The sequence below is a fragment of the Scylla paramamosain genome, chromosome 12 (genome assembly GCF_035594125.1).
Source record: "Scylla paramamosain isolate STU-SP2022 chromosome 12, ASM3559412v1, whole genome shotgun sequence".
In the NCBI taxonomy this organism is placed as follows: Eukaryota; Metazoa; Arthropoda; class Malacostraca; order Decapoda; family Portunidae; genus Scylla; species Scylla paramamosain.
The window spans coordinates 24,277,583-24,304,899 of NC_087162.1; the positions used below are offsets into that span (position 1 = coordinate 24,277,583).

Genomic DNA, 27,317 nt, shown 5'->3' on the forward strand with positions numbered 1-27,317 from the left:
CCTATTTTTAACAGCTCAACTGATTTACAAACATTGGAAAATCTACTGTGAATTGTGCTTATTTCACACATCTTACATTTATGTACATTCTGTACATCTTACATTTCACATCATACATTTCTCATATACATTTTGTACTTTTTTATATAATTTGATCAGCAATTCAAAGAAAAAAACCCGTGTTTCTTTTTATCAATTCAAACTGTGCTATGAACCATTTCTTAGGAGTGTCGAACTGAGGCCTACTCTTATCAGGAAGAACCCTACTACAGACCACTACCTCTGGCACTCACCAATCAAGCTTGGCTAGATATCTCAGAAGGCACAAGACCCAAGCTACTACAAACAGGTTTTTAATACCACCAATACCACGAGCTACAAAGCACAGTGTGGACACACCTTAAGACAGAAAGAGAGAGAGTTAGGGAACCTCTGGTTATATATATATATATATATATATATATATATATATATATATATATATATATATATATATATATATATATATATATATATATATATATATATATTTTTTTTTTTTTTTAACCTTACTTAACTGATCCCGTAATAAAATTACCAATACAAGCAGAGGGCTATTATAGGACAAAATGCCTAAAATATAAGAAAGGAAATTCTAATCCCTGACAAGTACCACTCCAAAAAATACCTGTGTGTCACCACAGGCTTTTATAACATGAACGCAGTGCTTCTTTACCTATTCATAAAATTACTTCACAGTTTAAAGATTTACAGAAGTAAGCTACATACTTGCTTCAGGTCATCCAGTCCAACAATGCTGGTTATTCCTAACAGGATGGCTCCCAACAATATTGATTTTAAACTGGCACAATCAAATATAAAGAAAAAAACTACATATGCACTTATTGAATTTGGAAAAACTATTGAACCGCCAGAAAATACTAACAAAATTATACAATTACTCATTTCTACAGTGCAATCTACACAAACAACTAACATACAAAGATTCTGACTCTCAGACTACTAGTTTTGTGGCAGTTACCCTCCTCACAAAAATAAAAGAAATAATATAAAATAATTTTTAATGCAAAAATAATTTATACATACATGCTCAAATTTGACATGACAAGTGTTTCATATTGTTCATAATGTATGCTTCAACATTCAAAGCACCAGACTGTTATACTGGAAAGAACACACACACAGCATACATTTCAAAACAAACTTGCTCCCTCTCTAATAACAAACCATAAAGCAATGTAGTCACCAAAAACAAAAGTTGTCCCTAAAATTTTGTGCAATTCCACACAAACACATCAGCATTTTCCCAAATCCTCTCTAATGCTGCACTTGAACACTCCACCCATCCCAGTTATTCAGCTGCACATACATAATGCACAATGAACAATACACGACCATCACCTATGCCGAAACACACACACACACACACAAACACATTTACACACAAATATTAGTAGTATATACACACACACACACACACACACACACACACACACACACACACACACACATTAATGTAAATGATAATCTTGATTAATAGTCTTTTAAAACCCACTTCTATATACTTAATATGATTGCTAATACAGTGTACCTGTTTTTCCTGTGTGTGTGTGTGTGTGTGTGTGTGTGTGTGTGTTAGTGGTTCTTAAGCCCTGGGTCGCAACCCAATGCTGGGTCAGCTAGCCATTTCAATGGGTCGCCAAGTATCTGTGCACAATTTTCTCCCCAATATACCTATTCAAATGTTATCAAAGTATTAATCCTGTGGATAGAGTACCTAAGTCATTTACACCTACGGTTAAGCAAATCAGAGAGACACAGTAGATCATTTGAACTAAAAACAGCCTATATCTATTCATCTTTTAAATATAATTTGAGTTTTAAATAAGAGTGTCTATGAAAGCATGTTTTGCATTAGTAAATCTAGACAGAATTTTGGCTCACAGCAAAAAAGGTTAAAAACCACTGGTGTAAGTGTTCTACATGCATGCACTATTTTCATTTTACCACACACTTGCTCCCTTTGAGAGATACTCCCTATTCACAATTAATTAGAAGCTCAACAGTACCCAGAAACCAGTGTATGCTGTCAGAGTATGTCTTAATTGACAGTCCAAAAAAAGAGCACTTTTAGGTATGGATATTTCCATAACCAAACCAATAATGTGACTTGTAAAAACTTATGGACTGAAAAAAAAATAATAATAATAAATAAAAAATACTGGAAATGTAGGGAAAATATGATCACATAAGGATGTAAAGTAGAAAGCCTATTTATTAAGTATGAATTATAAATTAAATTCTAAATGATTGGATAAAGTATGACACCAACAGTTATGGGATGTACAGCAACTCTGTGACAAGCATGTGTAGCAAATGGTGTGGTCAACACAACTGCACAGAGACATTAGATCAATACTTCAAGAAAAAAAGCTGTTTACTACATAATAAATGACTTGTAATTATTCAATAAAAGAATGTGAACTGATATCACTTTGTCAACTGTAGAAAAGGGACAAGGCACTAATGACGAGAATGCAAGTGATGGTGCAGAAGGCAGATACTATATAAGATGCCTTACAAGACTCTGTCTCTTGGAGGGCACACCCAGTTTTGAAGAGGTAACTTCAAGGAAAAAAAGAAAAACATTTCATCACATATCAGACATGACATTCTACCATCCTTCATTTTGTTAAGCCAATGACGGTGGAGATATTTACCAATGTGAGGTAGATTGACATGTATGCACACCATAAAGATATACTCATGAAAAAATTAATAAAAAATTAATAAACACCTGCAATGGGGAAGTACTGTAATATTGTAGAAAGCCAATTTAAGGGAACAACACAAATATTGCAAGAGAAAAATACTTAACCTGTGCCATTTTGGAACAGGTATATGCATCTTGTAAGGCATCTAACAAGGCAGTTATTGTAAAATCAACAGTACAGTGAACTGGAATGATGTAAGGAAATAGTATTGAGCCAGAAGGAAATTTTATGGTAGACTAAAAACCTATTTGTTACAACTATAAATAAAGCATCATTAGGCAGTGGTAGTAGAAGCACTGCTGTTGTCATGACCTGATAGGAAACTCAAAGCATTATACAACTGTAAAATTTGCATGGAATTCTTCATAATACCCAGCCACTAGTAGCTAACAACTATAAACCTTCATCTGACCAGTACTGCAGTTAAACTTTCATGACTATTATCTAATTAAATCAACTACAATCACCAACAAAAACCAAATCAATATGTGAACCTCAGGGAACTTTTGAACTAACATTTGTCACTTGTTTATACTGCATCTAAATCAACAACACTGCTGAGTGTTTCGTACAACTGTCCTCACATGCAACCTTAGTTTATCAAATCAAGAATCATATAATTTTTTCTCTTCTACTCAGAACCAAAGATTTTCACGAATGGCAACAAAATCACGAATGGCAACAAAAACACTTCCATTCATGTGAGTAAATTAAAATCATAAAAATAAAAGAAATAAAAATAAAGAATATAAAATAAAAAATTACCTTTCAAAGCAAGATTTGAAACAAGTAATGACAAAAATCTTCCATATCTGAAACACACTACTTGTAAAACTAACATTTTCCACACCACAATGTCACAACAAAAATTTTACCACTGTGGAATTCTACAAAATGTGATCATGTAAAATCATCACACTGAAAATATCCACGGTTCAAGTCTCATAGCCATCACGGCATCCTGCCAACTGTAACATTTCTAGAGCATGCTGGGGTATGTCTCATACTTCACTCAGCCTTGTAAGTCAATACTACTAATCCATATTAGGATTTTTTCTTTTTACAGATATCTCTCTTTTGAGCAAAAAACGTACAGGCAGTTCAACAGGATTTATAGCAAATAATAATCTATATAACTATGCTGCACTGTATCTCAAGACTGAAAATATCATTTGGTAATCTTGAAAACAGTCCTGAGCAAAGGCAAACTTTCTCTAGTAAGATGGGATAACAGGATGACAACTTGTTTAGCTCCACTTTGTTGTAACAATGTGCAAAGCTACTACCTTAAGTGTTCAATACTATTTTGTAACTGTGCCTGTCAACACAGCAAATCTATCACACACTTGTACGACTGGACTGAACTCTGGCAGACACCTTTCCTCTCTGATCAGTAATGATGTATACACTCACCTCATAATTTACACAAAATTGTTCAATAGCAGTTTGCATATACAGTAGTGAATTATGCCCGATTTAAATATATTCCAATAAGGAATAAATGTTAACACTAGTGATTACATTGAATAAGCACATATTAGCCATAGAAATGCCTTATGCATATAAAACTACACAACTTAAAGAGATCAGTGATTTAACCACATCCATAATCAACCCTATCAAATTTGTAAACTCTGAACCACACTTTACTAGTATGCAAGCTAGAGAGAGATCAGTGATGTAACCACATCATAATCGACACCATCAAATTTGCAAGCCTTTGAAGCACACTTTACTAGTATGCAAGCTATGAAAAAATAAATAAATAAATAAATAAATAAATAAATAAATAAATAAATAAATAAATAAATAAAAATAAAAACAAAAAATAAATAAAATAAAATAGCTGTTGAAAAATACAAGTAAAAGCAAGTGAAATATCAATACCAATGCCACATTGCCCCAAACACAAACACACAATGACTGCTGGTGATGTGGTGGAGTCCATCACATGGAAGACAAAAGCTAAGAATGGCTTCATGAGCCTCACACATTATTTCATGCCCTTGTCGTTCCATACGACTGAATGAAAATTTTGCAAATTACTTTTCCCACCTGAGCCTTTATGAATTAACCAAAATTATGAATTATTGAAGTAAAAGTTGAATGAGGTTCTACTGTACAGTTACCTAATTCATTTACTTTTTCATTAATGGATATTTGCATCATTAAAAATTCACTTATTTCAAATTTACATAAATTAAGAGATGAGTGTGTCATTAAATTCAGCATTACCACTTTTTTTTTTTTTTTTTTTTTTTTAGCATTAGTAAGGTGGTTCCAAAAATTTAAATTAGATGGTTAGGTTACATAAATTATGAGTTAGGCTCATGTAGTTCCCAACATGCAAATACACTATTCCCTCAAAATCCCACACTAGAAAAGCAAGAACAGCAATCTGGTAGTCACTCAAGTCTGGGAATCCCACAAATTTCATCCCCTTCCTTCCTCTAGAGCCTCTCCTTGCACCCTGCTCTGAGGACATGATGCTGAGAAAGGTCACTGCTTCTGGTTAAGTCAGGTCTAGCCTATGCAATGGCAAAGCTCACCATCACCATCACTTTCTATATACAGTATTTTTTATTCATCCAATTATCTCCTCTGGTCTCCATTTCTTCCCATACAAGGAAAGAGATGGAGAGATAAGTGGACAAATTAAAAATACCACATATGTATTGAAAATGAAGATCACATTATTGGCGAGCCTTTTGACAACAGTAACACTAAAACAACAAAAGAAATATTATCAAGTTTTTTGGAAGAACAGAGAGAAAAGTACAAAGAAAATTAAGCGATTTGAGAGAAATGAGACATCAGACCACAAAAAGAAAGGAACACGGTATCAGGGAGGTGCCGTTGCAAAGGTTAAACCTTCCAACCTTCAACTAGAGTGCTAAAGTTTGGTAAGAGAGGTGTGAGAGAAGTGTGATTCAGTCCCTAAGATAGGAACATGTTGAAAGTAGTCAGGAATGGTACAGATTCCTGAGGGGTGAGGGAATGCCTGACAGTAAAAATGTGGAGAGCCTGAGGGTAAATGGGGTTGTGGTAACAGATAAGGAAAGGGGATAAAAAGAGTTCTGAGAAGAGATTGGGGATGTACGTGAGATACTGGATGTGAGAGAAGAGTGTGTGACAAAAAGAAGCAGTAGGAAGTGGCTTGGAAACTAGTTGGGCTTTTCAAATGTTTAAGAGGAGACACATTGAGTGTGGAAAGTATAATTGTTAGAAATGGAGAGGGTTTAAAATGGGATGGAAAGTATGATTGTTAGAAATGGAGAGGGTTTAAAATGGGATGTAAGAAAATGGAAAAGTGAGACAGTGTAGTAAAACATGTGGGATGAATGAATGCAAGAATAAGATGGAACAAAAAGAGTACTTTTGAGTGGTGTAGATGGAAAGAGGCCCTAATGTATGAAAAGTGGTATGAGGGAAGCCTGGGTGGTGATCTCTTCTGAGCTAGGGCACAGTGTATGGGTAGGAATGCAAGGAATTACAGATGGTGGACCTGCAGCAAAATGTGCCTGATGTGTGACATGGGAGAGAATGAGATGGTGGAACACAGGATGCTGGAGTGTGTGAAGTATGCTGGTGACGGGGATGAGATGATGCAAGTAGTGGTGAGGGAATTGGGGCATGCTAGTGAAAACAGAAAGGGAATGGATAATGCTGCTGCTGGGACTGTGCAGAGATGAACAAAAGGATGATTGGGGCTGTGAAGGAGCCTGAAGAAAATACAACATGCTAGATGTAGGAACTAATGGTGTGAAAGACGCTATCTGTTTTCTGTTTGGTGTTTTTCTTTTTCCCTACAGGAGCTCCCAATACAAAGGACTGTTATCCCGAGCCACCTGTAGTACCAAGATAAAGACCATAACTAGAACCAGCAATCCTTTTTAGCATCATGGCATAACCAGTGCAATAACTATTACTGCATAGACTAAGCCAATTTTGGTCTGACTTGACTCACTGTAATTAGTATGATGCCAATTTACAAAAATTTTGCAGAAATCACCTTTTTGAATTTTTTATTACTTAATTTTTTTTTTTTTTTTTTTTATGTAAGAGGGCACCAGCCAAGAGCAACAAAACTACAATAAAAAAAGGCCTACCGAGGTGCCAGTCCCAAAACAAAGTTGAAAGCAGTTGTCAAAAATTACTGGATAAGTGTCCTGAAACCTCCCTCTTAAAAGAGTTCAAGTCATACGAAGGTGTAAATACAGAAGCAGGCACGGAGTTCTAGAGTTTACCAGAGAAAGGGATGAATGATTGAAAATACTGGTTAACTCTTGCATTAGAGATATAGACAGAATAAGGATGAGAGAAAGAAGAAAGTCTTGTGCAGCAAGGCCACAGGAGGAGGGGAGGCATGCAGTTAGCAAGATCAGAAGAGCAGTTGGCATGAAAATACCAGAAGATAGCAAGAGATGCAACATTGCAGCTATGAGAAGGAGGCTGAAGACAGTCGGTTAGAGGAGAGGAGTTGATAAGAGGAAAAGCTTTTGATTCCACCCTGTCTAAAAGAGCGGTATCAGTGGAATCCCACCATACATGTGAAGCATACTCCATATGCAGATGGATAAGGCCCCTGTGCAGAGTTAGCAGCTCGGTAGGTGAGAAAAAATGCTGGAGACAACTCAGAACACCTCACTTTATAGAAGCTGTTTTAGCTAGAGATGAGATGTGAAGTTTCCAGTTTAGATTGTAAGTAAAGGACAGACCAAGTATGTTCAGTGTAGAAGAAGGGGGACAGTTGAGTGTCATTTAAGAAGAGGGGATAGTTGTCTGGAAAGTTGTGTTGAGTTGATAGATAGAGGAACTGAGTTTTTGAGGCACTGAACAATACTAAGTTTGCTCTGCCCCAATCAGAAGTTTTAGAGAGATCAGAAGTCAGGCGTTCTGTGGCTTCCCAACATGTGTGCTGTTGTCTTGCCGACTTATATGGAATTCCACTTTATAGAATGCCAACTTATGGAGGTTTTACAGTATTTATTGCCCTTACAATCAATTAATTCTTTAGGTAAAATTGTTTCATCACACTGTAAGTGATAAATGAAATGAAATTTTTTCATAGGAAACCAAATAGCAATTACTTCACTTTTCTGCTACACTCAATGTAAAACTGTGATAAACACTGATTATACATTACCAACAATGATGTGTTATCATCAAGCTAGTAGTGACAAAATGATTGATAGAGTGATGAACAATATTATAGACAAAAATGTGTGTAATGCTATCCAACACACATGAGGCCTGACAGGAAAGCAACTTGCAAGGAGTCCATGCACAGCTAGGAGTTCATAACATTTAATTAGTATTTAACGTTGAAAACTCTCTCCATGTTCCACAGGCAAGGCTGAAGCATAGCAGCTGGCTTGGCTTGCACAAGAATTAGTATGATTTTAAGGAAGTCCAGGAGAGCAAAAAAAAAAAAAAAAAAAAAACAAGGCACTTCCAAATGGTCCTGACATGACCATCATTCTTAATGCATCAAAATGCAAATAAAAATGTGCACTTTCATCCACAGACTTCAATACTGCAAGTACAAAACTACAAATCCCATTCCTACTTAAGGCCAGAGGAAATCAACTGACAGGTTAAACCTACAAACATGTAATATGATGAAAATAAGGTATTATTAACTGACTGAATCAATCTCGCTCTGGCAGATGAAAGTCTATATTTGTTTGATTTCAAGAGGACCTTTCCTAAGCCTGCCTGCACCAGAGCATTGGTGCATCTCTTGACTGGCAGTGGAGTCATCACAGCCCTCTGCCAGTAAGTTAGGCTCAGTTAGTTTTAAAAATAAAGATGGCAGTGACACAACAATGAAGTACCAAACACTTAAGTATTTCCCCTAAAAAAAAAGTGTTCCATCTAGCAGTGAAGCAGCAAAGAACACCACCTAGCTGGCCTGACTGGCGCCACCACCTGCCCCACCCCTGCCCAGGACCACAGGCAGCACTCAACACACGACAACAAGCAGAACAACAAAAAGTAACAGGTTCACGCCTGACATATTTAAGACTTCAGGTATTCCAGCTACAATAAGAGGGGAGAGGGAAAAGGTCGGGTAGCTTAGATAAGGATGGAACAGTTTAATGCTTAATTCGAAAATGGTCCTGATCTATACAAAAAAAAAAAAAAAAAAAATTCCCTTAGCACCTCACTAACCCAATGCCTGCTACGAAATAAATAAATAAATAAACACAAGGAATGAAGGAGATTTACATAATAAACTCAGTATTTAAAACTCAGGATGCACTTTATCAAAAATAACACCAAAAAGAAAGCACACCCGTAACTACCACCACCACACCACCACATACACCACCAGCGCCCCCGCTACCCCACTACAGCTTGGTGACGCCCTACGCCCCTCTATGCACGTGTCACCCAGCGCCTGGACGACCTAAGCGACTCACACCGGCACCACAAATGACCTGTCAAAGACCCTTAAGACACAGGCCGCCATTATGCCCTTCCTCGCCTCCTGCAGGACACAGCCGCACTCTTACCTTGTACTAGTCTACGGGGGCAGCGGTGTGACAGGAGGACGAGTGGTTGGTTGCAGTGTGGACAGTCAGAAACCCCAAGTTATTGTTTTCAAGCCAGGAGACGGAGCACTGCCTCGGCCGCCATTACTGGACCCGCGTCATGACCCACACAGAGGTTCTTTTTCACACCAAGGGGGTTAAATAATGTCATGCCTCGTCTTCCTGAGTATTTCATAATGATTGGAATATTTTATTAGTTTCCATTTTATTTTTTTACGTGGATGTGATGCCTGAAACGTGATGTTCGATGTATTTTTTGAGTAGTAAAGGGATGTGTTATATGTTAATTTTTGCTCCTGTCGCCTGCGTAATTGTTGTACTGTGTTGTATGTTGTCATGTTATTTTATTTTATTTTATTTATTTTTATTACTTTTTCTTAGAACTTAAGGTGAGTGTGGTTTCGTTTTCTTCCATAACACGAAAATCACTCCTGCAGTGTTGCCACGTCCGCCGCGGTTTTCCCGACCAATTGGGCTATTTTATGGAAGTTGCCTGGCAAAAGAAATGATACTCCAGAGTTGATGGCAATAGTTTTATGCGTATTTCTTCTTATTTTTCTAACTAAAACGAGTTTGTTTGGAGGCCTTTCTCTATCGAAAGGTCATGATATATACATTCCCTTACCTGAACCATGAGTGCAGTAAGTATGCAAACAATAACACCAGTTCTGCCTGTAACACCTGTGAGCTTTATGCCCTCTTTCTAGGACCACCTTGAGGTCACGATGATGCAGGCCCTCATTAATACTCCTACTTACCTACCTTTCCGATGATTTCTTTGTTCTATACAGACACCGTCACTCACTAACCGTGTTTCGTAATGCGCACCTGTGACCACACTTTGAACTCTTAGCCAACCAGTGACAAAGCTACTCATGTGGAGGGTTTTTGGAGATGATTTCCAAGGAGTCGGAGTGATGATCGAGGACTATCTATGTTATCTTCACCAATTATAATAAATGGTTTGATGAGGGTATGTTTACTCTGATATTATTGATAAAACAGAATATTGAAGGAAAAGGGATTCAACACATCTGCTGATCATCCTTAATGCGCGTATGTTCATATACGTATCATCTCAAGCATGATATATGTGTTACCACAACATTCCTACAATTAGAGGTTACTTTGGGCGGGATGGACCGGTCTTTAGGATGGGAGTTGGCGGGAACACAGTGCCTGATCTGGCAACCCTGCATCCATGAGTCATCCATGTGTGGCCTCCTCGCTGTGGTTCACTAATCACTGTGACCTCATGCATAACGTAGTATGTGGATACAAAAATGTCCGCCTGACCGTTATGCTGCCTAAGTGATATTGATTGTTTGGCTTTACAGAAAATTTATGAAAATAATTCATGTATGCATTAAGTATTGTGTGTAATAACACAGTAAACTCGAAATAAGATCGATCTGCTATAGTACCATCTCATGAACTACATGTTTCTTCAGCCCTTATCATGCTCTCATTATAGTTCTTATCATCTTTATCCCATCTTGGCCTACTTCTATCTTTCTCTGACACGTGAAGTACCAAGGACTGACGAAGCCTCCTTGTGAAACAGCACCACTGATAATTTATAAGGGGAATCCTAGTTTTCATTCCGTAAATTTTATTATTATTATTATTATTTTTTATATCAAGACACACATATAAATATTCAATGCATTTCTAGTACGAACTCCTATCAGAAAATATTCAATGCATTTCTAGTACGAGCTCCTATCAGAAAATATCCCATGCATTTCTAGTGCGAACTCCTATCATATCATTATACGTTATATAAGCACACTTGAAAGTACTAATGTTATATAAGCACGTTTAATTTCTCAGTACCAAAGTATCATATAATGTTCATTGCAGTCTATTGTCTCCACCACCAACAGATTATACATACATTATGCATGGCACGTACACTAGACACGTGCCCTTTTCAGCGTGATGCATTATTTCCAGTAGACTAGGTAGTACTTGAAAGGGCAAATTAGTCCCTGCTCTCCCCATTTTGTCGATAATACCTCCTATTCATATTCTCCGCGGTCTTTGTGATCATAAATAACTGTTAATGCTTGACTCAAATATGTTAAAGATGAAAATGCATTAATATTTACATTCAAAGCTAGCACACATCTATTTTGTTCAGATCGGTTATCTCAACATCCGCTTCACCCTATTACCTTCATATCCTAGTCCCTTAAAAAAAGTGTGTATGTACTATGCATACCTACATGTGGGACTGAATGTATGTCAGGTGATTAGAGCTCGTTCAACCACATGAAGATAAAGAAAAACGATAAATTGGGCAGGCTTTTAGAAATCATTACTAATATACTAATGTATAGGAAATACACACACACACACATACACACACACACACACACACATATTACATATATATATATATATATATATATATATATATATATATATATATATATATATATATATATATATATATATATATATATATATATATATATATATATATATATATATATATGAAGGGGTCCGCACCATAGATCTAGAAACTATAAGAGGGGAAGATTTGACAGCAATTACTTGATAATCCACCATGTAAACATACAGAGTGCATTCAAAACATCATGATTTATAATCCTTTTGTTAATCTTAATATAAAGATACTAACTGAAACTTTAACACTTTATTTGTGTAATTCATATGCATTGTTCATGTCACACATTCAGGTTTGGTGTCACTGTTCTGCTCTGAAAAGTTTTTTATATCAGCAGGTATGAACATAATTTAATGATAATTTATCAATAAAAACACATGCATAACCAGAGACATTCAGATTTCCCTACTGTTTACTAGATATAGGTTAGATACATGTAGGGTGCTACCACAACCAACAATCATCTATGTATTATCACCTATAAACTATTACAACTAAGATTTAAGAGGGATGCCAACCTGGTATTTAGATAAATAAGAAAATAATGTTGAGTGAGTCTATCAAGTGGGGGATAAATGAAGGAAAGCCAAAGAGGAATGACAGGACTGAGGGATGTATAAACTGAATGTTTTCAAGGACATCTATGAAAATTTCCATCACAGTTACCAGTTTCTTTAACAAGTTCCTGAACAGCAGAGCATCAAAAATATTGAAACATTGATAATATGCACTATGAATAATGTGGCAGACATACAAACAACCTTTTAGGTAAAAACACAAAATAAACTGTAATAATGTTTGTTTATACCTGCAAAGATATGTGTTTTTTCATGTCAAAAATAAAACCTTATTCACAGACATTTGGTATGTATAAGGAAGACGATAAACTCACAGACCCATCCCACAGACCCAAGAAAAGTATCACCTCAGTGGCTAAGATGTGACTAACAACTATCTACACATTTTTTAACATTTCATTCATCACTAGCCACATAACTAATCAGCTATGGAGAACACATCATCAGATTATTCAACATTCACAGTGATTAACATTTACAAAAGTATATAATGACAAAACATTATTACAGTGAAACAGCTACCTAAAATATTACTTCAGAAAAGTCAGGTAGAATGAAGAAGCTTGTACATTGAACAGGTCCCACTGTGATGAAATGCTTCCAACTTGAAATCAGCTACAAGATGACACAAGCTTTTGACTGTGGGTAAGTGGAAAGACATTATGAGAACATAATTTAGTAATTTCCAAAGGTCGTTCAGAAATTATTATTCCATTTTCATGATAACATTAGAACGGAAATCACAAGAGCAACTCGGGTTTTATTGGTATTTTGTAAATTAGAGGCATTATGGTACATAATGTTTTTTTTCATTGGGGAACAAATCTTTGTTATGCACAACAATGTTATCCTGTCAACCAAAGTGAACAAACAGAACAAGTGCACCACATCAGCTGACAGTCCCCACTTTTTAAATTAGCAAAGCTGATGGTGTCCTCTACTAGCTACACTTATCTACACAAAACCATATTTTTCTCCAGAGTGCCATTAACAACCTCTAGTAAAGAATCAGTGGTTTAAGTTTTCAATAAAAAGAGCTGTGAATAAAAGGTGGAATTGAGTGTTTGTTGTCTTGGTTATTCTTTCTATTAGTCACCTAATTAACTGTGTGCTTGCAAAATGAAGTCTCTCATCACCATTATGCTCATTATGCCTTGCAGATGCATGATGGGTGAATTGTTATCCATGCTCACTTATCAATGTGATTTCAATTGCTCATACTTTGCAAGTTTCTAGTTTGTGATACAAACTGTCAATCACATTCTCAATATGGGCAACATCACTATGACATAAGAATGCAATTTATTTGAATTACTAACCTGTTTCTGATTTGTGGACACTTGTGACTTTGGGAGAGCACGAGCATCCCCACTGGAAACAAAGGCTTCCTTTGCTGGCCTCTCTCGTAGAGAACCAACAGCTGATTCTGTGAAAAATCCATGATTATTGTAAGATAAATAGTGCAGCTAATTATATTCTATACATAATGACAATATTATAACAAAAATTTAGGCTATGTTTGGAAGGATAGTCTTGAAGCAATAACCTAGATATATATAACTGTCTTTAAGACAAGGAACTCATATGCACATATTCAGGAAGGCAGGTGCAAATGTGTGTGTATGTGCACACATACATGCACACACATGCACACCTTATACTATAACAACTTGCACATTGTAAATACTCAATTGTATGATTCTTCTCAATAACTCACTAGTACAGTCCGCAACTTGTTTTTCACATCCATTCACAATTTCCTCTCGGGGTGCTGGTGAAGATTTCTTTCTCCGTAAACTGCTAAAGAAGCGAGCCAGACGACCAGCTGAAGGAGAATGGAATGGTAAAATTGCTAAGTTCTAAAAACTGATTACACAGATAATTTTTCTAGCTCTCATTTTTAATTAAAGAAAATTTTCATCAAAATTTCAGTGAAACCAAAGTAATCTAACACAAAAATGAATTACGCTTTTTTTCAGGTGATGGTAATTTCTCCATGGTTTTCTGTTGTTCTTGTATGACTGGCTCTTCTTCACTTTCACTCTCTGATAGGAACCTTACAGTAGATTTTTCCCCATTGCATTCCACTTCCAAAGTAGTCTCATTATCCTGCAAAAAAGATCACAAATTAATTGGTATGTATATATACAATCAATAATATTACAATTTTTTTTATTATTTCTTTCCCCAACAAAACCTCCAACATACAATAAACATAATAAAAATATTTCTTACATTGAATAAAAAAAAATATATATGTTGAAGGATTGTGTTGTTCATTTCCTAAGTTAAGTGTACTCATCCACAGAGAAGTCAGTGTAAAACTGAAATCTGCTTATACAGTCATTAAGCATATCAAGACGACTTGTAAAAAGTAACTGCACTGCTTTGAACAAAACTTACAGTAACATCAGTTGTGTCTGGCAAGTCAGTCTCTATTATAGGTTGTGCCACATCCTCAGCATCAGGGACTGTAGGCAGGACAGTGTGCTTGAGAGGAGGCAATCCTACAGACTTTAAAGGTGGAAGGCCATTCTGAAATTATGCAATCAGCTATGAGAATCCTCCAAATATCCAGCTTCAAATATACAATCTTTCCACCATAATATTTCTTTAATTTAGATCTTATAACTCAGCTGATATCTCCTACTGAACTTTTGCTCAGTGTCTAATTTGTCTTGTGGTACACTTGTTCTAAACTAAGTGGATGATGACTCTCTCTAAATCAGTGGATTGATTCCTTTCTAGACTACACAACTCACACACATATAAACACAACAGGCAACTGGGAATATTCTTGAACTTCTTGACAGCTGGTCCATGTGTTTGTAACTCAACACAGCTTTCTTCTTTCTAAGAATAATTTGTTTGTGTTCATTTGAAATGGTACAGTACTGGATTGATTCCATTTAGTTCTTTATTTTCTATTTCTCTAATTAGTTTACAACTTTGCAGGGGTTGCTCTCCTGTTGCTAGTACATAAATGGATTCTTATGAAACAGCATTAAATTAATATAGAACAAGATTTGAGGCAAATATGTACAGACAGGTAACAAGGCTCAAATTTTGATGATGAAGCCATGAAAAGCTGCCATTTGCTAAGCAATTTGTCAGCATGATGATTGGTGCAATGCAACACTTGTGTTCCCAAATTACACTGACAAATACACATGCTGTTCTCACAGCTACTTACATGTTAAACCAGGCAAATAAGCATTTATGACATAAGTATTCTCATTGTATGATTACAATAAAATATATCCAAGAAATTTCAAGTAAACGTATGATATGTAAAACAGACTGAGCAAGCTTACATCTAGGAGTCGTCTCCTGCTTCGGGCAGTGCTGGATAACTTGACATCCTGGTTGTTTTCCTCTGAATCTTCCTCAGTACCTTGTGCTTCATGACGCCGACACCCAAGCACCATTGTGTGACAGCCTCCACAGTCCACCTGAATCATAACATTCAACAATTATTTACACTATTATAAGGTGATAATGTGTTTGTTCAATGTAAAAACAGAAGGGCTTTGTATTTAGTGTTTTTATGTTCTGCAGCATCAATTCATAATTGTTATCCCATTTCATTTCTGGCAACCAAATAATCACATTGGGCACCAATGAGAATCTCAGCAGCAGTGCACTTCTGAGTCAGCCACTGCTTGCCCAGCTACAATGTTGGGGCTATCAGCTGCCTGGTTAAATAAACAGTAGCAATTGTATACACATATATATGATTTAGTATCTATATAAGAAATTAGTGACAATGATAATGATATGTTTTCCCAATAACAGCAATTCTCCAGTGAGCTTTATATGTCATGGTGTTACTATACTTACCAGGACTACTCTGATATGACGCAGCCGTCGTACTAGACCAGGTGTGAATTGTGAGGTAAAGTTTTCTTCACCTTGACACAGCTTGCCATGACGGCCACATCCCCAAGTCAGCAGGAAACCATCAGCTGAAAGGTTATATGATATGCTTAAAATAATAATTTATTATAAAAAGTAAAAGATTTAATGTTTCTTCCTCCAACCAAAAACCTTCCATTTTTACATCAGTACATTCTGTAGGCAGTGTAGCATTACATTTGTCACAGACCATGTTTGGATAGCCTTGCATCTATGCTATAGTTCCATAACTATTTATATAAACAGCAGCTCTGATTCCTTCAAGCCACTTCTAATTATGGCCATTACATTTGTATTTGCACTGCCTGCCTCATAAATCATATTTCCTAAATCAGAAAATTCTACAACACAAAAGAATCTAAGATAATAATAAGAGTGGAAATGGGCAGTTGACCTATTCAAGGCAGCTCCTGGACTTGCCATAACTGCAAATCTGTTTTTCTTTATCTCTCCCACTGCTCTCCATGTTCCACATTCAAACAGTCTGCAGCCAACCTGTAACATCATTGCATCTGTTATCCATCATACACCACAAAGTACACTGCAAAAACATATTTAAACCCAACATGCTTTCTGCATGCACCTCCAATTAACACAGTGCCACCACCCTCAAGTACAATCAAGACCTTTGTTTTATACACATTTACTACAATCATGTCTTTGGATTCCCAATTTTTACACAATCTAATACACTACAGGAAACAGCAAGGCTGCTAGATTTCTGCATCTAGAATGGATGAGGTTTTATTCAGAAGATAAATTACCTGTGATTGCTGAAGAGTGGTTGGCTCCAGCTGCTATTGCCACCACTAGTTTCCCATCAGTCTCCATAAGAGGTTTTGGCAACCAGCACTCCAGCTCCCCTCCATTCTGCCCAAGTTCTCCACTGCTTCCCAATCCACATGAGTATATGACACCATTCTCTGTATAAGAGTCAAAAGTTACTTTTCTAAATTATTTGATAATTTCATGTTTATGTGTAATGATGAAAACAGTTTCTAACAGTAACAAGTTATCTCTTTAAACCTTTACTTATTTATTAACTTATTTTTTGCTAACTGAAACTGATCCTAGCAACATGTTTTGCAATGTAGGGGTGAGAAAAGAAAGTACTATTTCACAATATACATAATACATGCAATACAAGGATACAAGTGCAAAAAAAATATTTTTACATAAATATTTATCTTTAATATTATTTTTTAGTGATATGCGTGTCGAGACATTAAAAATAAATGTGTTAATGATAACAATAAAAAATAAAATAAACACACAAATATATGAATTAATAGATAAATAAATAAATAAATAAATAAATACCACCAAACTTTGCTCCCAATAAATAAGTTTACCTATCTTTACACAAATACATACATGATAACTCATTAAAAACTCAGATTATGTAGACATGCTTAATATTTATAAGTCTAAAAGAGACTGTACTATTAATACATAATGAGGAATGGCACATGAAGTGGATGAACAGATGATTCTGCAGCTGGGGGTAAGAGTATAAGCATCATTGTCTCTGCACAGATTATTCTATTTTTATTTACTTTTTATTTATTTACTTTTTTTTAGGATACACACCCCTTACTATGACAACAATTCTCTGTTATATGAGAAAGATTTATTCTTACGCAAGCTGTGCAGAAGGCAACATGAGACATATCATGGAAGAACATGTACATCTACTTCACCTCATTACAACGAAGTCAAAGACATTTTGGCAACAATAAAAAAAAAATAATAATAATAAAAATAAATAAATAAATAAATAAATAAATAAATAAATAAATAATAACAATAATAATAATAATAATAATAATAATAATAATAACAACAACAATAATAATAATAATAATAATAATAATAATAATAATAATAATAATAATAATAAAACAAATAAATAAATAGATAAGGGCAGAGGACATCACACACCAAATAGATAATATATGGACATTTCTTAAAAGTAGGTAACTGAACAGTGGTCTCAACCACACTAGGTTTCTTGGATATTTTCAACTATGGTATGTTAAAAGAATCCATGTCAAGAAAGACCAAGTTTGAAACAGCACAAATGTATGAAAAACTTACCTCTTCATGAAATGCTATCATGTGATCATGCTTCTATTAGAAATAGTATTTCCTGACAATCATGCACACTAAAGCACAGATTTCCCAAACACACATGCTGAAGTAACCTACCTCCCTTTCCTGGGAATAGATGTGGCGGTGCTCAACAAACTGTGCAAGTGGAAGAGACACACATCTTTATCCTTGGATTCAGGAATGCTTTAGTGACATCACTGAACACAACTACCTTTGATAAGAACAGGCAGTGAGGTGAAGAGACATAAACTAACTTTAATAATCAGAAAGTAAATACATTTGGATGATCCTGATCAAACGCTAGTGTGATTTGCAAGTAACATGAACTACAAAATAATCCTTCAAAAAATTGTGTAATAGCATACTGGATTACTTGATTTGCATGTCATAAGCTGCACATGAAAACCAATGAAATTTCATGAGAAAACAAGCAATGAGAAAAAAATTGAACAGCACAATGCCATTACTGATGTGCTGGGCCTCAGTGACCAGCATCCAAGCACATGAAATCCTGTTAAATCAAAGTTAGTAATCTCATCATGTGCATTACAGTACTTGACAGCTGGTAAGACAATTTTACATTCAAAACTCCCAAGAGAAATCCCGAGATTCCTTCAACAATAAAGTTACTTATACAATTTACTGGAGTTAGCAGCTCACATCTATCTCAGCTAACTACAATCACATGGTCGGTTCAGCACAAGACATGTACTGATTAATAAACTGACAATTGAATAACTGAATGAGGACAGATGAATATAAGATCTTATTCTGATATGAAATACATTTAACACAGCAGATAAACATAACCTATAAAAAGAATAACGCACTGTTTTATTTAATCATCTTGGTACTGCAAAACACTTTATCACTTTTCTGTAATTTATAAATATAGGCCCTCATTTATAAATTAAATAATTAACTTTGAAGATAATAATAATCTTTAACTTTGTCCTGATTAACAGATGCAAAATTTTCTTATATGAGTAAAAACCTCAAAAACTTCAATGGTTATGGTTACTATCAAGAAAGACAAGAATAAGCTTATGACTAGTGCACAGTGCAACTCCCCAGTGCAAAACTAGTAAGAAAATATCATCCTAATATAATCTGTAATTGTTAAAAGTTTGTTCATTATCTACTGATGTTATCTGCATATCTATGCATGCTTGTGACACAAAAGTGTCACAACATGTAAGACAAACCTCAATCATCTCTACCTGGTTAGTTTATTGTCTTCTTTTGTGATGACTTTCATTCTTCTTAAATTTCAATGACAGAACCCACATATGCCAACACAACCTCTATCTCATACAAATATGACCATAAAAAAAATTGCATTATATTTCTCACCAAAATAGATTTTGGTGTTGCACAGAAAAAATGTGACATGTATTGCTATACAAAAAGCTTTGCAGGACCTGATCAATAAGCAAGTCATTCAATGTCTTTTATACAAAATAAAAAAAAAAATCAATGTATAAAGGACTCACCAGTCAGGAAAAGTGTGTGGGCACTTCCTGCAGCTACCTGCACCACTTTCTCTGGCAAAATTACTTCTTGTGGGTGGCGATGAAATGCCAGTAGCCCATCAGTAAGGCCCAACTTCCCATGATCACTCTCCCCCCAAGTGAAGGCCTGTCCAGAACCTGCTTGGAGAGCGAGGAAAGCAAAAGTTTGCAAGTGGTAATGTCTGATGATACAATATTCAATAATACATTGCAAACTTGAAGCACTAAAATTCAAGCCAACAGCAAGAGTCCATTAATCTGGTCAGCAATATCAAGCAAGCCCAATAGTTTGTCTTTTTGGTACAGGCAGAGTTAGCCCAGTGTCTCACAATGATTTTTTTTTTCCTGCCCTTCATGTTGTTGATGACTGAACACATGAGATGAAGGAATTTTCTCCTGTTTAATCTGTATGACATGTAGGGAAGGTTAGGTATCCTTGATTTCACTGGCCTGAGTACTATAGGCAGATTTCTGTTGTCCAACATCATGCTTGTCTTAAAAGCACAATCTTTGGTGAAACTAAGATGGCGTATTTTTGTCGTCAAGATTTCAGTGATCCTGCTTCAAAGACACCAAGTAGAAACCAAGACCGATCTTTGACGAATCCATAGCATGCCCTGAGGTGTCTTGGGGCAATCTTGATGCATAAGTAGAAGAAATATGGTGACCCCCAAAGAGTAGGTACTTCTGTTATTGATGAGTGTCTAAATTATAATTTCTTAAAGACAATAGATGATATATGATATATGATCTCAAGAAGGGAAAGATTGCATTATATTCATGGCAAGATAATGGCAGAAAAGGAGTTAAACATGAATTATGTTATAAATATGAAGTATTCCCTAAGCAAAATAGTTTCTTAAAGACAATCTTTCTCAAGAAGAGAAAGATAACATTAAGTACTTCAGCAAAAGGTATATGAGATAATATAGGAGGCTAAGTAAGTAGAGCAGACAAGGAGTTAAACATAAATTATGTTTTGAATATGAAACATTTCCTAAGCAAATTTTTGTAGTATAATGATATGAAGCTATACTTAACCTTACCAGCAGGCCCAAGAATTTGCTGATTAAATAGAAACTGGGTAATTTTCTAGACCTTTCCTGGCCTTATTATTGGTCTTTTCTCTTCCACTTCTTCACATATACCTTTAGATACAACTAAAACGTATGTGAGGTGGGGGAGAAGTGCCCCCATCCTTAAGGGGAGTCCATGGGGAAGAAGCCTCACTGCCCAGGTCAGGTTAGGTAATGTTAGGTTGGGTTAGATCAGTGTCCTTAATTGGGGGGAGGGTGTCCAGGAGGGCTTAACACATGTGGGCGAGGCGGAGAAGAGAGGGAAGTCAGCTACTGGGCACTTCTTTGTTTATCACCAGGTTTTGCTATTTATGGTGAAGAAATACTTTGGTATTTATCAGTTAGCTTTTACAAATAGCCAATAAATATTTTTATGTTGAATATATTGCCAATGCACTACATTTTGTAGCTTTTATAAACAAATATATATGATTTAAAATTCTCATTTCAGCTCCTTCCAAGTAACTCTGTTTTTCTGTTTTTTTGTCATCAAAACCAAGAAGGGGCCAAGACTGCACCTCGAAGCCAAGAGCAATCTTGGACGACAGAAACACGCCTTATAACATCGTGAGTACTAGCACCGGTACTGAAGGGAGGAAGGAGGACACAGGCAGATATTCTTATTAATCTCAGTTATCTTACAAGCCAAGATATAGCTGAGTTATATAAAAATCTCCAAATTTTCTCTAAAACAAGATGATTTCAAATTTTCTTGAATATGAAAAGTTAAATTGAATTAAATTATGATAATTGTGTGTTATATAATCAATAACTCCACGTGTGTGTGTGTGTGTGTGTGTGTGTGTGTGTGTGTGTGTGTGTGTGTGTGTGTGTGTGTGTGTGTGTGTGTGTGTGTGTGTGTGTGTGCGCGCGCAATCCAACTGCGCAGCATTTCTGATAATCTAACAAAATCTAAATTAGTGAACTTTTAATGTATTGAGAAACTGGGTAACAACATTAGGGTTGCCTTGCAGCAGAAAATTTTAATTCCATAGATGGAGCAACAAAACATACCTGAGATGGCAATATTATGGTAGTATCCACATGCCACATTCACCACTGGCTCTGGCAGTGTGACCAATGCAGGTATTAATTGCTCTCCAACGTCCAGACCCAGCTGGCCCTCGTTGTTGTTGCCCCAGACATACAACTCACCATCCTCTGTTGCAGATGAGTCAAAGTGTCATCTCTTAAAACAAATTCATATGGAGCTTTATTAATACAATGAGTCAGTTGGCCCAAGCAATAAAGACAGAAATTAAGTTCCTACCAGTGAGCACAATGGAGTGAGAACTGCCTGCTGCCACACCTGCGGCTGGTGCCTCCAGCTTCAGTATTTGTACTGGTGACAGATGGTCTACATGGTCCCCAGTACCCAGCTGACCATCGCCATTATGGCCCCATGCATACACAGCACCACTGACTGTATGCAAGAGGAATAAAGAAATAATTTCTTGAGCTTGGGATTAGTACAAGACATGTGATTCACAGAGTACACTACAAAATGTTCAACAAAAGAATTATCTATTAGGTTGCCTCAAATAGCACAAGATACAAACCAGAATTCTAAAATGAAGTTAGCAAGAGAAGTCACATAACAGCAGCAAAAAACTCATTATCATAATTCATGCACATACTGAACAGCAAAGATTTTAAAATAACATGAGAATGTGCATCTGCCAAAAAAAGATAAATAAATAAATAAATGAATAAATAAATAAATAAATAATAATAATATTAACAATGCTTAAAGAGATATGTACTTTTATCACAGTACTACCTAATCACTCCCTGTGCTGTCACCAATACAAAACAAACAAAACACAGACAACACTCACAGCAGGCTGCAATTGTATGTGACCGCCCACAGCCAATGTGCACTACTTTCTCAGGTTTGATGGCTGGAGAAAATAAAACATTAAATAAATAACTCAACAATTTTACAAGATGGAGATTTTCATACAGTAATAAAGTAATTTTCCTTAGGGAATTTATATGAACTGTAATATAATAAAAAAAATAATTTCCCTTTTACTTACATTTTACACAGGATGGTTTCAGGACAGGCTTTGTGGTTCCAAGGCCAAGCTGTCCCATATTATTATTACCAATAGTAAAAACTCTGCCTGATTCTGAAAACATTAAACTGATTAATACTAATGCAGGAAGTTTACACAAACAAGACACAAAGGGAGAATTTTCAAATGGTTTGAAAAGTCTTTTTTTTTTTCCCAGCTGAAAATCATCCACGTTACCATCAATTCTGTCTTTAACTTAGACGCATGAAAGAGCAGAGGCCAGTGTGAGCCTCTACAAGTGTAGAGAACTTTGGAAATTTTGCCTGCACTATCAAGTTCCCAGGATTAAACATTTGGGTCTACTATCTAAACCTCCTGAGGTAAGCTTATAGGCATCATAGGTCCAAGAAAAAAAGATCCCCACAGTACCTGTCAACACTGCTGTATGCTCATCTCCACAGGCTATTTCCACTATTATGTCATTCTTGATCCAAAATTTTGAAGGAGCATTGTCTGCAAACCTGCTCTTCCCAAATGTGAACACAGCACCTGTATCTGGAGGAGTAATAAAAACATTCAAATGCACATCTAACTTTTAGGAGACAAAATGCCATTATCATTGGTAAATTTTTACTCTTACACCAGTCTCTCTGTTCTGGACAAAACTATTTTTTCTGGTAGTTTTCAGCCCATTTTGAATAAATTTGCATATAGTTTTTCCTGCAAATCATTAGTTTTTATTTTCTACCCATCCCCATCAGAAAATAATGCTTTGTGGTATAAACAGACAGCAGATTAATACAAAAACGACCAGAATCTACCAGAAAAAAATAGATTTGTCCTCATAAATAAGTAACACAGCAATAACACTCACTTACAATGTTCTCCACAAGAGGACTGACTGCCACTTGCCTGTGGCCGCCAGCCAGCTGTTACTACCACTACTACCACTACCACCACCACCACCACCTAACCCAACCTAACTAGACTAATCTAACCAAAGCATACAAACGTAGTCTTACCTAACCTAACCAAACTAATCTAACCAAACTAAACTAACCTAACCTAACCAAATTAACATAATCTAACTAAACTAGTCTAATTTAACCAAACTAGCCCAACCTAACCTACCTGCAAGGATAAGAAATAAATGTGCGGTCGTTATCTTATTTATCTTCATAAAATCTGGCAATGCACTGGAAATAATCGAGGAGACACCCATCACCAACAGACTTCTTCCTTGGATTAATTCAAACATTTCAAACTGAGCCACTTCTCTCTCCACAGGATGAAATAAAACGCTATGACTGGCTAAATTAATTCTGTATTTTTCAATTGGCCAGAGACTGCATTCTCAAACAACAGAACCAATCACCATGACTAATTTCACGCTTGCGCAACAGATGTGACATACGCACACACAGACGAACACTTTCACCAGCATGCCTCAGTGCCCGCCTGTCCATCACACAAGCAGGTGCGTCACTTCCCAGTGTTGTCATGGCAGCGAGCAAGCTGGTTTCCCCAAAAACAGATAAATCTTTGAAAATTACTGTCAGCATTATAAATAATTTGCAGTGAGTATATATGGTTTTCAAATTACTTACAATGAGAAACTCTATCTGATGAGAAGGGTAAGAAAAGCTATGTTGAGACTGGTGCATGAGTAAAAGAATACCTTATCATTTAATGCCTCACAAAGTTAATCAGCTTTCACTGAAAATTAAGAGGTGATCATCTAAGACACATTTTCTAGGCTTATTTTTAATTTATCTTTACTTCAAAACTTCCAGAGAAGTTAATGACTTCCAAAGATCAGAATTGCATTACAGGGGTATGGAGGGGTGGATATTCCATTTGTTGACTAGTTTTAAAAGATTTCCCCAAAAGCAATATATTTCTCCTTACTTTTGTGGATTACCAAATTTGGTTTATTTTGGCCTCCTTCACCATAAAACCCTGCTTTCCCACAAGGCCCCCAAGTTTGCTTGTCCTGGAGAGGGCGGCAACAGAATACATTAGGAGCCGCTATTGCTAAGATTTAATGATTATCATTACTACACTGTTTAAGGAGGTATACTTAAGCGCAGAATAATAGATTACTTGTCATTTCATGTATAGATGATACAGTCCTTATCTCCTTTTTCTTTGCTCCTGTCATTTTGGTTGTATCCTGACGTTTTATTTCACATGTCCTTACTAGTACATTACTGATGCAAATACACTAAAGCGCTAAAATGAAAAAAAAAAAAATACATGTTATTTTATGCTTAGAAGACATTGTCATCTCCTTTGCTCCTGGCAAGTTGGTTGTGTCATGACAATGTATTTAACGTCCTCCCTCCCTGACTCGCACCATTCCTGTATCAGCTTCACACTCCTCCACCTCACTACTCGTCTTATTCAGCCAGGTGTCATGAACCAAGATGAAGATGCTCACCTGGAATGTCAAAATCGTCGTCCACAGCCATTTTCAGTCCAAACGATGCGGGCCAGCCAGTAAAGGTCACCGCCCCCTGCAGCCGCCAGGTTGTCGCTCCCTCTTCGTCTTGATCTTGATTTTCATCTTACATAAGGCTCAGCATTCCTCCCCAAGCCAAGCCTTTGTATCGGCACTCCTGTAGTGGGCGAGGGGGGAAAGAACGACAAACAGAAAACGGCGTACGGAGTCATGCAGTATCTATCACACCACTAGTTCCTACATCTAGCACGCCAAATTTTCTCCAGGAATTCTTTCACAGCCTCAATCATCCTTTCATTCGTCTCCCCACAGTCCCAGCAGCAATACCATCCATTCCCTTCCTGTCTTCTCCACTCTAGCATGCCCTAATTCCTTAAAAACCACTTGCATCATCTCACTCCTGTCTCTGGCATACTTCACACACTCCAGCACTACGTGCTCCACCGTCTCATCCTCTCCCATGTCACACATCTGGCACACTTTGCTGCGGTACTCAAACCATCTGTAACTCCTTGCGTTCACATCCATACACTGTGCCCTCGCTCGGAAAAGATCACCGCCCATGCTTCCCTCATACCACTATTCATACATTAGGGCCCTTTTTCTCTCTATACCACTCCAAACTATTCTCATGTTCCATCTTATTCTTCCATTCACTCAATCCCACATGCTTCACCACTCTGCCTATCTCATTTTTCCACTTTCTTACATCCTATTCTAAATCCTCTCCATTTCTAACAATCATACTTCAATCACTCTTAACATGCCTCCCCTCAAATCGTTGAAAAGCCCAATTACTTTCCAAACCACTATTTACTACCATCTTAACACACTTTTCCTCACCTGCTACTCCTAACATTCCACAGAAACACCTTTCTCACTAGTCTCGCATGATCCATTCGCTCTAATCTAGCTTTGTATCTCAAGGTTGCTTTTGCATATGACTCTCTAAAAGTACTCCAAACCATGTCCCCTCTCAAGGCCTCTATCACTGCATTCCTTGGTGCATTAAGTGTCATCCTTGCTATTCTATTCTGTCCTACTTCTAACTTTTCTAATTCATTTTCATTCCACACAATCACATCTATAACATTCATAATGCTCGGAACAGCCACACTTCCAAACTTCTCGCAGCAAGTCATATTTACTCGCTCTCATCCTTGCTGCGCTTCCTAGACGACCCAACCACTGGTTCACCAAGCGTATCTTTTCATTCTTTGCCTTTTCACAGCCATTCGGACTCATCCACATTCCTAGGTACTTGTATTCATCTGTCTGTTGCAACACATTTCGGATCACCTGAAGATCCGCCACCCCAACCGCACTCGGGGTGGCAGATCTTCAGGTGAGACAATCTGGGGTGGCGGATCTTCAGGTGATCCCATACTTTTAATGAAGTAAATTTTTTTTTGCATTTTTTATATCCACTCAGTTTTTTTTAATGCGTTCATGTTGTTAGGTTAGGTTAGGTTAGGCTAACCTAATCTAACCTAACCTAACCAAGTGAGAGAGTCTGGGGTGGCGGATCTTCAGGTGAGACAATCTGGGGTGGCGGATCTTCAGGTGAGACAATCTGGGGTGGTGGATCTTCAGGTGATCCCTGTGGGGTGGCGGATCTTCAGGTGATCCCACATTTCCTCCCAGGTTCCACACTGAATTTCTCTCATCCTCTGACATATTCACAATCATGATCTTGCTCTCCTCGCTAAATTTCACACCAAATTCCCTTCCATATCCATCTACGACATCAAACAAACTTTGAAGCTCATCTGCCGATTCACTCATAACCGCTACATCATCTGGACAAAGAAACACATATATTTTTATTATTTTCCACACTCATTGTATATATATATATATATATATATATATATATATATATATATATATATATATATATAT

At 36.5% G+C, this 27,317-nt stretch overlaps 2 protein-coding genes across 8 annotated transcripts in view; both read right to left on the reverse strand.

Annotated features, from left to right (window-relative positions):
• Window positions 1-9,434, reverse strand: part of LOC135105921 (sphingomyelin synthase-related protein 1-like) — a 35,027-nt gene extending 25,593 nt beyond the window's left edge. For 3 of the 6 annotated variants that reach the window (XM_064014632.1, XM_064014633.1, XM_064014628.1), the window contains exon 1: window positions 9,293-9,431. The gene's annotated coding sequence lies outside the window, so the exon portion shown is untranslated. Of the gene's footprint in view, window positions 1-9,292 lie in introns of all 6 variants that reach the window. The other 3 variants (XR_010271059.1, XM_064014630.1, XM_064014629.1) reach the window with 2 other exon arrangements.
• A 2,544-nt stretch (window positions 9,435-11,978) lies between these two features.
• On the reverse strand, window positions 11,979-25,579 carry LOC135105923 (X-linked retinitis pigmentosa GTPase regulator-like). 2 transcript variants are annotated; one of them, XM_064014635.1, is made up of 15 exons: window positions 25,395-25,579; window positions 23,384-23,509; window positions 22,976-23,068; window positions 22,775-22,837; window positions 22,207-22,359; window positions 21,951-22,097; window positions 19,843-19,998; window positions 17,002-17,160; window positions 16,163-16,287; window positions 15,637-15,774; window positions 14,726-14,857; window positions 14,290-14,431; window positions 14,040-14,147; window positions 13,642-13,748; window positions 11,979-12,961 (listed from the first exon to the last, which is right to left on the reverse strand). In XM_064014635.1, exons 1-15 carry the CDS (start codon window positions 25,423-25,425, stop codon window positions 12,938-12,940), a joined length of 1,704 nt encoding a protein of 567 aa, XP_063870705.1. In that variant the 5' UTR covers window positions 25,426-25,579; the 3' UTR covers window positions 11,979-12,937. The 2 variants fall into 2 exon arrangements, with proteins under 2 accessions (XP_063870705.1, XP_063870704.1); XM_064014634.1 differs by having other exon boundaries at window positions 19,843-20,001.
• Window positions 25,580-27,317: the final 1,738 nt, after the last annotated feature.

Excerpts from the sequence above, each read along its gene's own strand:
- LOC135105923 (XM_064014634.1), bottom strand. The coding sequence starts at position 25,425 with ATGGCTGTGGACGACGATTTTGACATTCCAG. Across the intron at positions 22,838-22,975 it reads GAAACCATCCTGTGTAAAAT|CCATCAAACCTGAGAAAGTA; the intron begins GTAAGTAAAAGG and ends TATTTTCTCCAG. Across the intron at positions 16,288-17,001 it reads CCACTCTTCAGCAATCACAG|CTGATGGTTTCCTGCTGACT; the intron begins GTAATTTATCTT and ends ATAACCTTTCAG.